Consider the following 13,147-nt stretch of genomic DNA (forward strand, 5'->3'; position numbering starts at 1 on the left):
TGGGTGCCATCTAGTGGGGATAAGTGATAATACAACTTAAACCACTTGATCACTTCCAGCGTACTTGCAGGTTATTTTATGCTTTTATGTTCGGTGTGGGGTGTAATTATTTATGGTCATTTTTCCCTCATATTTAATTGTTGTTTTTTAAAACATAGACAGGCAGTGCTGCTAAATACTACAAAGCTTTTGTAGTTTACTACACCAATCTGTAGCAAATTATGAAATACGCATATAAAATAAAATCTACAAAAAAAAATCAATCAATGCTCATTTCTGTACTTAGAATATTGATTTTGCTTTGGTTATTTATGGTGCATTTTTGTCATCTTGTACAGGTTTGTTGTGTGTTTTCTGTTTGCCTGATAACCACTTTTGACTTAATATGGCGCTCTTAAATGCTTGAAAAATGTCTTTATACAATCCGAAATATAGTTTGCAGTGTTTGGCAGTTCTGCATAAGATTTGACCGAAAAACCACTCATTTTTGCTCTTTAACCTGCAGTCAGGAGAGGCAGGGCTTTCACTCACAATTAAGGTACTGTGTTTTCCGGACTATAAGGCGCACCTTCAACCTCAATTTGACCAAAAATCTGAAAGGGTGTCTTATGACCCGGTGTGCCTTATGTACTGCATAATACAGTGGCTAAGATTAAAAATGCATTCAGGTGCGCGTTACTACACAAGGTTTTACTGTGCTAAGCTTCCGCAGATGCAGGGTGAGGCATGCAATTTTTTGCCTCATGGCAGACAGCAATTGTAATTTGGATTTGGCCAAAACACTATTCATAGTATCAGCAAGGTTATAGAAGGTAAAGCCATCCAGTAAATATTTTCTCGTTGAATGGACTTTTTTTCATAATGTAGGATTACCTTTATATTTTTTTTATTTTATTTTTTTCCTCACTTGCTAACCCTTCCCTGCAGGTTTTTACGTTAGGTTGGCGCGAAGACATCCGTGTGGGCGACCCCATGCACACCAAAAAGGTGTGCTTCGACGCCGTTTCACACAGCAGCCCCGTCACTCTCTACGACTGTCACGGCATGAAGGGAAATCAGCTATGGCGCTACCGTAAGGTACATTTTTAACGGGGAAACTCGAGGAAGGGCTGCAATTAACTATTTTAATGGTCGACGAGTCACCAACTATTGAAATGATCGGATAATTTTGAAATCTTTCTTAAATTTTGCATAAAGTTGATTTAATTATGCAGCTTATAATAATTAACACAAGAAAATTTGGTACAATGAAAAATTCACCTTTTAGTGAACATAATCAGGATTCGTACAAAAATTCCCTCAAACCAATTAGGAACTGTGCACCGTCAGTAAACACATAAATCCATGAATGAACCTGTCCATTTTTTTGGGACAGACAAATAAATAATAATTTAAAATAAAGCAAACCTGTTTTATTCCTGTAACCCAAGAATAGGCTCGTTAGCGGCAGTAAATAAAACAAATATGATGTCTGTTTTGTGGAGTACATTCAGTGTTTAGCCGCAAAGTCTGTAACAAAAGTACTCGAGTCTCAAAAATTTGAAATCAAACGGTTTTCACAACCGACTTTTGTATTTTTTAACGTTTTAACACTGACATTTGCTTTTCTGACTGCATTTATTAAATTTCAAATATGTTTGTTGGGCACAATCTGACATAAGGCTTGAGTTCTATTTTAAAGCAAAATTCATCTATATAAAATATACAATGCATGTCATCAAAACCACAATTGCTTCAATGATACTTGAATCTTACAGAGGCGAGTTGGACTCTGTTTCGTTCAACTGTCCATTGCCGATCTACCGCCATCATATGCAAGGTCTGCTTTGCAATTTTGCAAGTAGTACTTTTAGTCACCATATCCAGGCTAAAATGCTCCCAAACTTTAGAAATTTTAGTAATTCTGTATGTTTTACAGAGAGTTGGCTACAATAGCACATGCGCAACTCTCAGCAGAGTTCATACTTGTGCAGGGATGCAGCTTTCTGTTGGAAAAACGTTTTTGGCGACAATAGTCGACTAATGACATTTATTGTTCAATGTTCTCCTGGGATCTTGAATTAAAGTCTTGAATCGGATAACTGCAAATTGAGGCTATGAAAAGGTCTTCAATTTTGTTTACAAGTCTTAGATTTACCTCACAAGTTTTAATTTTTGCTGGCCTGTATTCCATCATGCGCCAGATGTGTACGCTGAGTTTGCACGCCCACAAACACACTCGTCGTACTGCTTACGTCATTCTACCGCACCTCACCTTCTTCGCCTACACAGAGTGCTTTTCCGTGAATTGGTTGATTGAGTAATAATAAACATGTTTTCCCCGCGCCATGCTCGTAGTCCGCTGGGAGTTGGCGGTAGCTGTCAATCTGCAGTGAATTTTTACCTAATTTAAAGTTTTGAGTTATTTATACAAAACAACTTTATTTTTCCAGAAACTCAAATCCCATAACAAAATATAAAGTAAAAATAATTACTTTTTAGTGCAAGTATGAAATATAATAATAAGCTATTAGTTATTTTTTACACATAACAAATGTAAAGTGAAATAAGGGATCCCTAAAAAAAAAAAACATGTATGTAAATCCAAATATTTGCAGAGCTACAAAAATATAAATTATTAAATTATTATACACACTGAACAGATTTAAAATAAAAAACAAAACAGGCTCCCTGAAAGATTGCAAAACATAACTTAAAAATATTAACTCTGCAGTTCTTTAAATCAACTATAAATTACAAAATAAAATACTTTTCAATTTTAACCAGTTTAAAGACAGAACCCCTGAAAGACAATATCAACAGTGTCTACTAAACATTGGCATTTAAAAGTGCTTTAAGTGACTGTTTCGCCTTCTTCTGCCACTGATAGACGATGAACTCTTCCTTGGAGCCATCACTATAATTAAAATAAATCCAAATTTGTCTCCCTCTCCTACATTGACTCTTTTTTTATGGACAGCATTTTAAGGGTCTCAAACTCTATTTACTGGGGGGTCTGTGGAGCTTAGGGTCTGGGTAAAACTGGGCCAAACTAGGTTTTCCACAAGTAAAGCTCTGATTAAAAACTTTCCACTATTTTCAAATATATTTTTTAATTTGCTATATAAAATAAGATTTAAAAAATATTGAGAATAAATGTCAAACTATAAATTAATTAATGGGCTCCACTTACATTAAAGAGAGAATGTGTAATATTTGACCACTAGATTTTGCTGTATTGTGTAGTGCAACTAGACTATGGAGACTCAAAGTGAACAAAATGCGAAAATGTTCCTACTATTTTCTTGCCCCGCTTTTTGAGGTTTTTGGTTACCCGTAGCAGCAAGATGGGTGACAATTACTTCATGTTATGTAAAATAAATGCAAAGAAATGGGAAGTGTAGGTCTAACCTGTTGTGATTGAGTGATTTAAAGTATCACTGGCTCCAGGCTGTACCAAGGAATGAGTGGAAGGGGTCACTCAGCTGAAGCCCGAACCCGTTGCGGCAGCGATAACTGCGGCAGTCGGGCACAGACATCCGTTACGGGGTTGCCTGGCTGACAGCCCAAACCCATCGCACAGCGTGCCGCTCCGCCACCTTGGGCTGTTTTGGTTCGCCCCCACACAGTTACCTGCCTGGAGCCCAAGAGGACCGGGGTCGTATGCGGGCTTTACAGGTTGTCGGGGCAAGCAGTCGCTCCGATGTGCTGGTGCGGCTGGGTCAGCACCAGATGGGGTTTTGGGGTCCGTCACGACTCGGCACCTACCGTCTGCGTCTGTATGCCAGAATAGACGAGGGATGTAGATCTTAAATGTTATTGGATGTAGTCTTAAAGTTGAACGGAAAAATTCTGGGGTAACCCAGTTGTTGACTGTTTCAATTATTAATTTTTGTCGACAATGTCAAGTCAAGTCACATTTATTTGTATAGCCTTTAATCACAAAATGTCTCAAAAAACTGCACAAGCCACAATTGCACCATCCCCTGATCTGAAACCGACATGTGAGCAAGGAAAATCTCCAAAACCTCACCATGAGGGTAATAAGAAACCATGAGAAGGGGCAATGGAAGCGGTTATCCCCCTTCCAGGATGGCCAGCCTAGCATTTTTTGTCCTAACATTTATTTTTCCCATGTCAAATATTTTTGACCAGGCTTTGTGTGCCGACAGGATAAGAGCTTGTACCACCCGGTAAGCAACAGTTGCGTGGACAGCGATGCAATCGAGCGGCGCCTCTTCATGAGCACGTGCAATCCGCACTCCCCTGGCCAACGTTGGCTCTTCCAGAAGACCAACAGCACCGTGCTGGAGCGCATGAACCGCCTTGCCGCCGACTGATAAGGTGCTTCTCTTCTATTCTGTCACATGGAGCGATAAGTAAATCCCTACAAATATGTCATAGATAAACGAATACATAAAAATGCATATAATAACTAAATACATGTCTGGTTAGGTGCAATTATTTCATGTTAAAATACATTTTCTCATGTTTTTGTCTCAGTAGTTTTTTATTTATTTTGTTGTGTAATTTTCTGTGTACTAACAAAGTGTTATTTAATTGAGGAGGTGGCCCAATTCGACAATATCAATAATAGTTCATCAACGATCTAACAATAGGTGAAAGTCTCAGGAAATAGGGCAGCCTCCTCGTTTGAATAACATCTTACACGACAAAACCGATGACAAAATGACAAATAAACGATAAATTACATGACAGAATACTAGACAAAATACATGACGAAATCAATGTTAAATACACACAAAAATACACAACAAAATATATGACAAAATAAATAAGAAATTACACGAAAAAATACATGACAAAATGCAAAACAGAATAATCAAGAAAATACCCAACAAAATAAATGATAAAAAAAAGACAAAATATACAACAAAATACAAAACAAAATAAACAGCAAATTCAGTGACAAAATAAATAACAAAAAATACAAGACAAAATACATGCCAATATATGCTACAAAATAAAAGACAAAATGCACGATAAAATCCACAACGGAATTCAAAATAAAATACATGAAACAGTGCCCAACAAAACACACGACAAAGTACATGGTAAAAAAAGAAATGACAAAATTAATAAACGCATGAATAAATTGCATTTATGTCACATTTAGATGGTAAGGGATGTATTAATGTGTTAATTTATAATGTTTTATATTTAGTTATATATTGGTAATCTGTTCATACATTTCTTTCTACCTATGACAGGATCAGTCTTTCCTCGGTGCCGCCTGCCCTCTGCGGTTTCCCTTCTTGTCCCTTGGGCGGGGTCCTCCCTTGTTTGATCGACAGGATTAGACCCCAAGTTGGACCGATGCATTCCCTACTCTTTTTTTTTTTGTTTTGTTTTCGTTGCCTTTTTTTTTTGCCTACTCTCCACCGCTGAGTACCTTATCTCCTCCTGCGCTCATCCTTTCACACCTCACTGCCGCCGACGAGAGGAAGACCCCCCACGGCACTACCCCCGGCGCTTTGAAGAAGAACACACTCCAACTTCACCCCTCACCTCTGTGGCGTGTTTTTTTTTTTTTTTCATTTATTTACCGGCGCTCTCTAAGGAATCGTTCCCCGTCACAGGCGGGTAAGCTCTGGTCGCCTCGTCCCGCCCTGCTTGAAGCGTGATTGGCAGGTAGGACAGTGAATCAGTGAAAGGGTCAGTGGGGCTCCAGCGGCCAAACCGAATGCACTTGTGATTAACTTGAATTCATTCTTAGTGCCTTGTTTAACATTTTAAGTGTGCGTTTGTGACAGTAGACCTGACATGACCAAGGGACCGTGAGCACACCCCTAAGTGAGTAAGGAGGGTCGTCTCCAATCATGACGTGAGGCTCCATTTGATTTATGACTTCTGTGACTAAGTCTGTCTGGAGGAACGGTAATTTATTTTTGGGGGGAGGTTCTGTCACTTCTTTGTGTTTTTTTTTAAAGGGACAGTGTGTGTATTGTTTAGTGTCTCCTAGTGGTTGAAAAATACTTCATGAACAAAACAATGTTGATTTAAATCAACATGAAAAAATACAAGATAAAATAAATATTGAAATAAATGTATTTAAATATAGATATGTATACGGTATATACAGTAAATATAGATATACAGTGCTCTTCAAAATAATAGAAGTTCAACGTGACTAACCAGAATATCCCTGTTTTTTTAGTATATTTTTGTATGGTTACAAGCTAGACAAGTTACCAGTAGGTGCAGTAGATTCTAGACCCAGCATTCATAATAGGCACGCTCTGAAGACTGCAGTTGGGCAAATAGTTCAAAGGGGAGGTGTTAAAAAAATAGCAGTGTCTGCTGTTGACTTTACAAACTCAAACCTATTTTATATTTCCAAAGAAAAGGTAGGCTTTAGCAATCCTAGTATTTAGTTGCATGAAAACAGTTTTTTATAACTACGTCACATCTGTGTAGCATGGAGTAAACCAACTTGTGGCACCTTTCCATTGTTTTTTCACACCATGATTGCTTAAAAACATTCCACGATTCATTAACACTTCTTGGTTTTGCTTCACTAACAGCATTTTTTCATATCACCCCACAAGTTCTTGATTGGATTGAGATCTGGGGATTAGGCTGGCTACTCCATAACATTAATGTTGTTAGTTTAGAACAAAGACTTTGCTCGGCTACTGGTGTGTTTGGGGTCGTTGTCTTGTTGAAACACCCATTTCAAGGGCATAAAAAATATACTGAAACCTGACATATTCTGGTTAGTCACATTGTACTGCTCTTATTTTAAACAGCACTGTGTATGTGATATATATATATATATATATATATATATATATATATATATATATATATATATATATATATATATATATATATAAGACAACTTGACTAAAAATAAGGAAAAAAAACTGCCAATGGAGTAAAGAATTTTTTGGGCAGTGTGTCTGGATCATGCATGAGTTTTTAATGCATATTTGGGCACATTTCATCATCTAAGTATTTTCAATTTTAGACAAAAAAAACATACGGGTTATCACTGCATTTTGCACATCATCAACTGATTAACATGTTGACTTTCAAGTATGGTGCACTAATCACGATTTTCAAATTGATTACCCATCTTTTAAAAAGTTACAACTGCAAGGTTCCTTATTTTTGCTGGTCCTGGATTTTTTTTGTAAACATGCACTGCAGACATTCACTTTTGTCTTTTTTTTTTATCGTAAGCATTGAAAAATATCTGCAAAGCAACCAAATGGTTGTTTCGTCATTACGATTTATGAAGTATGTTTCCGTAGTGCAGAGGGTAGTTCGAGACTGGGTGGAAACATATGTTGGCCTGAACGTGGATGGGCACCACCACGCTGTACTTGCCTAAGATGCACCACAGGAAATGGTGTCCCTACGTTAAGGGATCCTCCCACCCAACCAACCAGCCTCTGAAATCAAAAAGAAAATCTCATCCGTCTGCAGAAAAAGGCAGATAAGAAAAATAAGATTGGTGGGAAATATTTTATTTTACAAGAAATCTCCCAATAAGCGATCAAGCAAAATTGAGAAAACTGATGAATCGATGCACTGCTACTTCTTTCAAGAGCATAAAAAACAAAAGCACTGAACATGTGCCAGTTTCATATCACACAAAATCAAAGCAAAACATATTTTAAAAGAAAAACATATATTGTATTTTCCGGACTAATAGTCACAATTTTTGTCATAGTTTTGACAGTGGGGCAACTGAAATGTTTATAAGAAATTATTAACACATTACTAGATCATTGAGTTTTAATTTGTTATTACCGATACTGTAGATCACTTCATATGTTATTATCACACTAAACCACAAGAGGGCACTCAAGACCTGTGTTGATAATTTCAAACTTGCTATGTTGTGTAGGGGACATTTTTCAAAGCGGAAGGAAAGTGACTTATCCTCTTGGAGTCAAGTCATGTTTATTTGTATAGCCCTTAATCACAAATAATCTCAAAGGGCTGCACAGACCACAGATTATTGCAAACCACAGACTATTATTACACCATCCCCTGATCTAAAACCTACATGAGGGCAAGGAAAAACTTCAAAACCTTAACATGAGAAAATTAAGAAACCTTGAGAAGGGACCGCACATGAGGTAATCCCCTTCCAGGATGACCGTGCTGCAATGGATGTTGCAATAACAAATAATACACAGATATTGTCAACATAAAATATAGGTTATTCATATGCTATAGAATAAAAGTGTGTGGAGAAGTCGTTTACCGCTAAAAATTACACTGAGAATGAGTATTCAATTGGATTTAGTGATTTGGAGTGAAGCTGATAGTTTGGTAGGCATGCTCTCTATGCTACAGTATATGAATAACTCCTAATACATTTCGTCGTCTAAGATATGCGCGTACGTGCAACGTTAGAAAACTGTTCTCTATTATAATTTATTAGAAATTGCCTTTCAAAATGACACGTATGTTTTTCTTGGTGTCGCGTTTTATCGAATAAATTTCCCTCAAAAAAGCGACTTATACATGTTTTTCTTTTTTCGTTATGTATTATTTGGATGGCGTGACTTGTAATCCAGAAAATCCGGTGTGCATAACTGCGCAATTTTGTGTTTGTGGTGAAACTGGTATCCATGTATGAATTGTGTTCCCACCTGAGTGAGTTTGAGGTGAGAAGAGACCTCTATCGTTTTCATTTGAATCCATTTCTATTTCATTATACAGTTTTTGTTAAAACTAAGGCTTTTTGTAGGTTTCCTTTTATTTTTACAATCAAAAATATTCATCGGGGAAAAATGAATATGCAAATGTGTGTCTCTTTTAAGGGTGTGTGTTATTTGTGTGCATTGAAAATTGCAATGAAATTGAACAAACCTTTTTTGTGTACGTTTTTTTTGTCACGTGATCAATTTGTTTTGGGCCCTTTGAAAATGTTGTACGCCGTGAACGATCTTGATGATTCTTTTCTACTGCTGTTGCGAGACGTGGTTCAACAAAATCTTTATTTAGATATTTAAAAAGTCAACAAAGAAGCTGGAAACGTTTGATATTTTTGCTGAAATTGTAAAAAAATAAAGATAATAAAAGATTTCTATATTTGAACTGAAGGCATCTATTTGTGTTCTATCGGATTGGATTCAACATTATGTGATATGTCTATATAATTCATATTCTAGTGCCTTGCATTCACGAAAGGAAAAAATACATGCCAACACTAGTTACGGACTAAGAAGGGAAACGCGATAATTATCGGGCTGTCAGTTATCATACTGATAACAGTGTAATATGGCATTTTAGGTTTTTGGCCCAACAGGAAAAACACAGTTGGATGATTTAATCTGGGCCACTTTAAAATTATGAGCAAGGTCTATCTTGTTTCTGTCAAAAGTTTTATTTTTTCAATTAATACAAACGAAATTCTCTTTCTTGCCCCTCAAAGGCAGTAAAGGTGTAAAATAGTTGACATCCAATCCCGTTTCATATTAAAGACAATAACAATATTGTGCAGTATTTTCTAAGCTTCAGGAGTCCGAGCCTAGTAGTTTAATCCAATGTATTTTACATTTACTGCAAAAACTCTCATTTTGCATTATTCTTTTATTTATTTCGAAGCAGTATGACAATTGAGACAAGCTATTTTTATTAATAGTTTGTTAGTGATTTTTATGGTGAGTAGGTAAACCTGCATTCACTCAAGTGTTAAAAGAAACAACTTGTCAACACGTTCAATGCCTGAAACATGAAAATCTTTTTTCAATTGTTTGTAAATATATATGTGTTGTGTTTATCATAAGTGATTATCAATTGTAGAGTAGGCCACATATGATAAAGCATAGTACTGACAAATGTAGCTAATTTTTTTGCTGATCTGGCCCACCTGAAAACTTAGTCTGGATCCGGCCCCTGAGCCGAACTGAGTTTGACATGCCTGCGATAATTGGTCACCTGCTGCCACACTAAAATATTTAATCAGCCGACACTTGGAAATAATCAAAGAATATATGTATAATGTTTTGTTTTATATAGTAGTAGCAATACTTGGTATCCTTTTTTTCACTTTGTCATCCACGCAAGAAATTAGAGAACTCAAGATGATAAGTTGCATGTGTACAGGCTGTTGTGATTGTAGGGGCCTCTGCATTATTGGGAGTACAGTACATTGAGTTTGTATTAAGAAAGTTTTGCTGCACTCCTGCATATACGTCAAAGCAAATTCAGTTCATGTTGACTGCTGCGCTAGTTGAGTCGGATTGAAAGCTGTAGAGACATTCCGCAAAGGAGTCTTTTGATAGAAGCACATTGTGTTACTTTTCCAAACATAGTTACTCCTGCCATTTGCCTGAGCTTTGCTAAATTTCTTCACTATGACATTCAGAGCACTAAGCAGAAATAGCGCATTAACCACTGCCAGTCCTCGCGGTGCTTTGTTTGAATTAAAAAGTCAGATTTTCCTGGTCCGCACAAAGTGAAAGCCAGCTGTGAGGCGCTGGCCGAAGCAATCTGCTGGGGAAGCACTGCCCGACAGGGCTTGTAGTCTGGATTTTACGTAATATTCATGATATATCATGAAAATTCTGCGAGTTTGAAACAGAAAGCCTCAAAACTATGAATGAGAAAGAACTAACACTTAACAAATTCAATAGATATTTTATTTTATCTTTCCATAATGTCGGGTGAGGTACAGCCTTACCTGCCCTCCCTGACTGCAAGTTACCGTATATGAAAAATGACAATAAAGTAACTGTATGATTTGCAGACTAAGCAGAATTGTACAATATCAAATCATAAAACCAAATTGAATATTTTGCTTTTTTGTGCACCACATATCGAGAAAAGTGTATAAATTGATATTCCCTGGAATAAAAATTACTGTATTTTCTGCACCATATGACACACCAGTTTTTGAGGCAAAAAATAACCTTTTGTCGTGTATTTTTCACACGTAAGGCTCACCGAATTCTAAGGCGCATGAAATTGAGACTACAGTTGTTGCTAGCATGTGTATTTGTTTGTACTATCTTTATACACTTACGGTATATTTTAAATGCCAAAATTGATCAGTTGATACGTGTCGCTGACCAATATTGCAAAACATTTAAAACATTGTGTGCAACAGGTACCCAACCCGAGTAGTGGCGGCGAGAGCACCACTTGACCACCTGACATACGAAAAGGTTTTAGAGCTTATCTCATTATCACACTGTTTTTACTCACTGTGCTAGAAACACTGATTTCTATAGTGGATTCTTTTATACAGTCTATCTACTTGACCTGTGCGTCAATAATTGTGCGGTTTAATATGTATATGTAAGTGAAAGAGCGTGTATAGTATTTTGTTGAAACACTTTACATTCTTTCCATTCTCTCACATTTTTTGTGAAGAAGTGGAGCAGTTGTTTAACCTATCAAAGTGCACTATGCAAATTAGTGTTTATGGCGCCGTGAGTAAAAACGTGTGATAATGAAAGATCTAATCCCTTTTCATATGTCATTTGTACCATAGTTGGTCAAGTGTCGCCGCTTTCACCCTCACTGATTTGCGCTCGATTCCCGTCCATTACAATGTTCTGCAAAAACAGTGTGTCCAAAAAACCTTGTATCATAATGCATACTTATAAATACTGTATGCATGTCCACTCTTATCCCCTGTATCCTGTAGTATGTAAGACTAATTTTTAAATTTCTGGCCAAAGTGAAGTTTTTAGATGTGCCTTAAAGTCCAGAAAATACAGTAATTGTTGATTGTCATATTTCTAACAATCCCATACTCAAGTTAACCGACAGTTCCTGATATAAATGACAGACCGCTGTCATAAATCTATTTAACTTGCTGTTGTTATTTCTCGTTTGTTTGCACGCGGTCATGTCTGAGCGCCATCTGGACTGCGCCGTCGTCTCGCTAACTCAGCGTTCTTATTTCCTTCTCCCCTGTCGGTTGTCGTTAGCGCTTTGCTTTGACTTTAATCCCCTCACGCCTCCCCCGGTGGCGCACCAACGGCACACTTTCCTCCCCAGGCGCTAAATCCTCTAATCGTTTTCCTGACAAATAAAAGGCGAAGGGCAATAGTGTTGGCGCATGGTTGGTTTTCAGAGAAACGTCCCCAAAAATTATTTTTAGCCACAGCCAAAAAGACGAAAAAAAATTTTGGGGTGCATGGATTCTGGTTGTAGTCTCCATACTGGCTTTTTACAAAACAGTAAGGGTGCGTGGATCATCCAAATTTTGATAATTTAATACCGAGCAAGTACTTTGATTGGATCGATACTGTTTTCCAATTTCAGCTATTACTATAATAATGTTGTTAGTGGGTTGTAAGATAATACATCCATTATAACTTTCAAATTTGTTCCAATTGTGCACTTTATTTGCACTACTGGCCTTAATTTCAAAACATTGTGCAATGGAACGCATTTTTATTGTCTTGTTTACATTGTTACACAGTATTTGTATTTTTGTTATATTTCAGCTTTTTTGACTTGACTCTCTTGACTTGTGTTCAAAAAGAAATATTTGATATGTTTAGTTTAGACTTTATTTGTGATAAAAGTATTTTTATTTCATTTTCACAAAAATAATAGTCCAGCATTACTGGGCATTTGACTTGAGCGGGGTTGTTGAGGCTGTGGTTTGTTGAAAAAGCGCCATGGAGGCACTAGGGAGTGCCAAAGAGCTACATGGCCGCATGCAGTTCCAGAGCCACTTGTACACGAAAGCAGATGTTGATTAATTTTGCTCGTATTAATTGGGGGGAATTGACACAAAACTTAGCTAGAGACACTCCCAGAGGCCTAAATACAACTGTGATAAAAAATGTTTAGCCGTTTCTGAGCTTATAAGTCACATACGAATACTCAAACATATTGTACACAAATTTATGAATTCGTTTGGATCAGATTCAGATGTACTTTATTGTCATTCTTCTACACGTGTTTACGGAACGAAATTTCGATACATTTGACCCGCACAGTTTCCTTGAATGTACAGATATAAATAAAATGTAGTATTGAGTTTGAGTGTTGAAGTACTAATAATATACTAAATAATTATAGCTATGTATAGTATTATACAGTAGTGCAAAGAGTGCAAGAGGAGCAGCTAACCAGATGTGCAAAATGGGCAGTCAGGTAAAAAAGTCACTATACAATAACAATAACACTGGAGTACGATAGTGCAGAGGAGAACAGATGTGCA

General features: G+C 36.9%; 1 protein-coding gene across 1 annotated transcript in view; it reads left to right on the forward strand.

Annotated features, from left to right (window-relative positions):
* Positions 1-6,800, forward strand: part of LOC148349736 (polypeptide N-acetylgalactosaminyltransferase 10-like) — a 94,598-nt gene extending 87,798 nt beyond the window's left edge. Inside the window, exons 11-13 of the mRNA XM_088320972.1 lie at positions 928-1,077; positions 4,152-4,323; positions 5,211-6,800. Of these exons, the coding sequence (XP_088177098.1) occupies positions 928-1,077; positions 4,152-4,319 (318 nt within the window). The 3' untranslated portion in view covers positions 4,320-4,323; positions 5,211-6,800. The remainder of the gene's footprint in view (positions 1-927; positions 1,078-4,151; positions 4,324-5,210) is intronic.
* The last annotated feature ends 6,347 nt before the right edge of the window (positions 6,801-13,147 follow it).

Source organism: Urocampus carinirostris, chromosome 17 (assembly GCF_059441175.1).
Source record: "Urocampus carinirostris isolate Australia breed hairy pipefish chromosome 17, RoL_Ucar_1.0, whole genome shotgun sequence".
NCBI classification, from domain to species: domain Eukaryota; kingdom Metazoa; phylum Chordata; class Actinopteri; order Syngnathiformes; family Syngnathidae; genus Urocampus; species Urocampus carinirostris.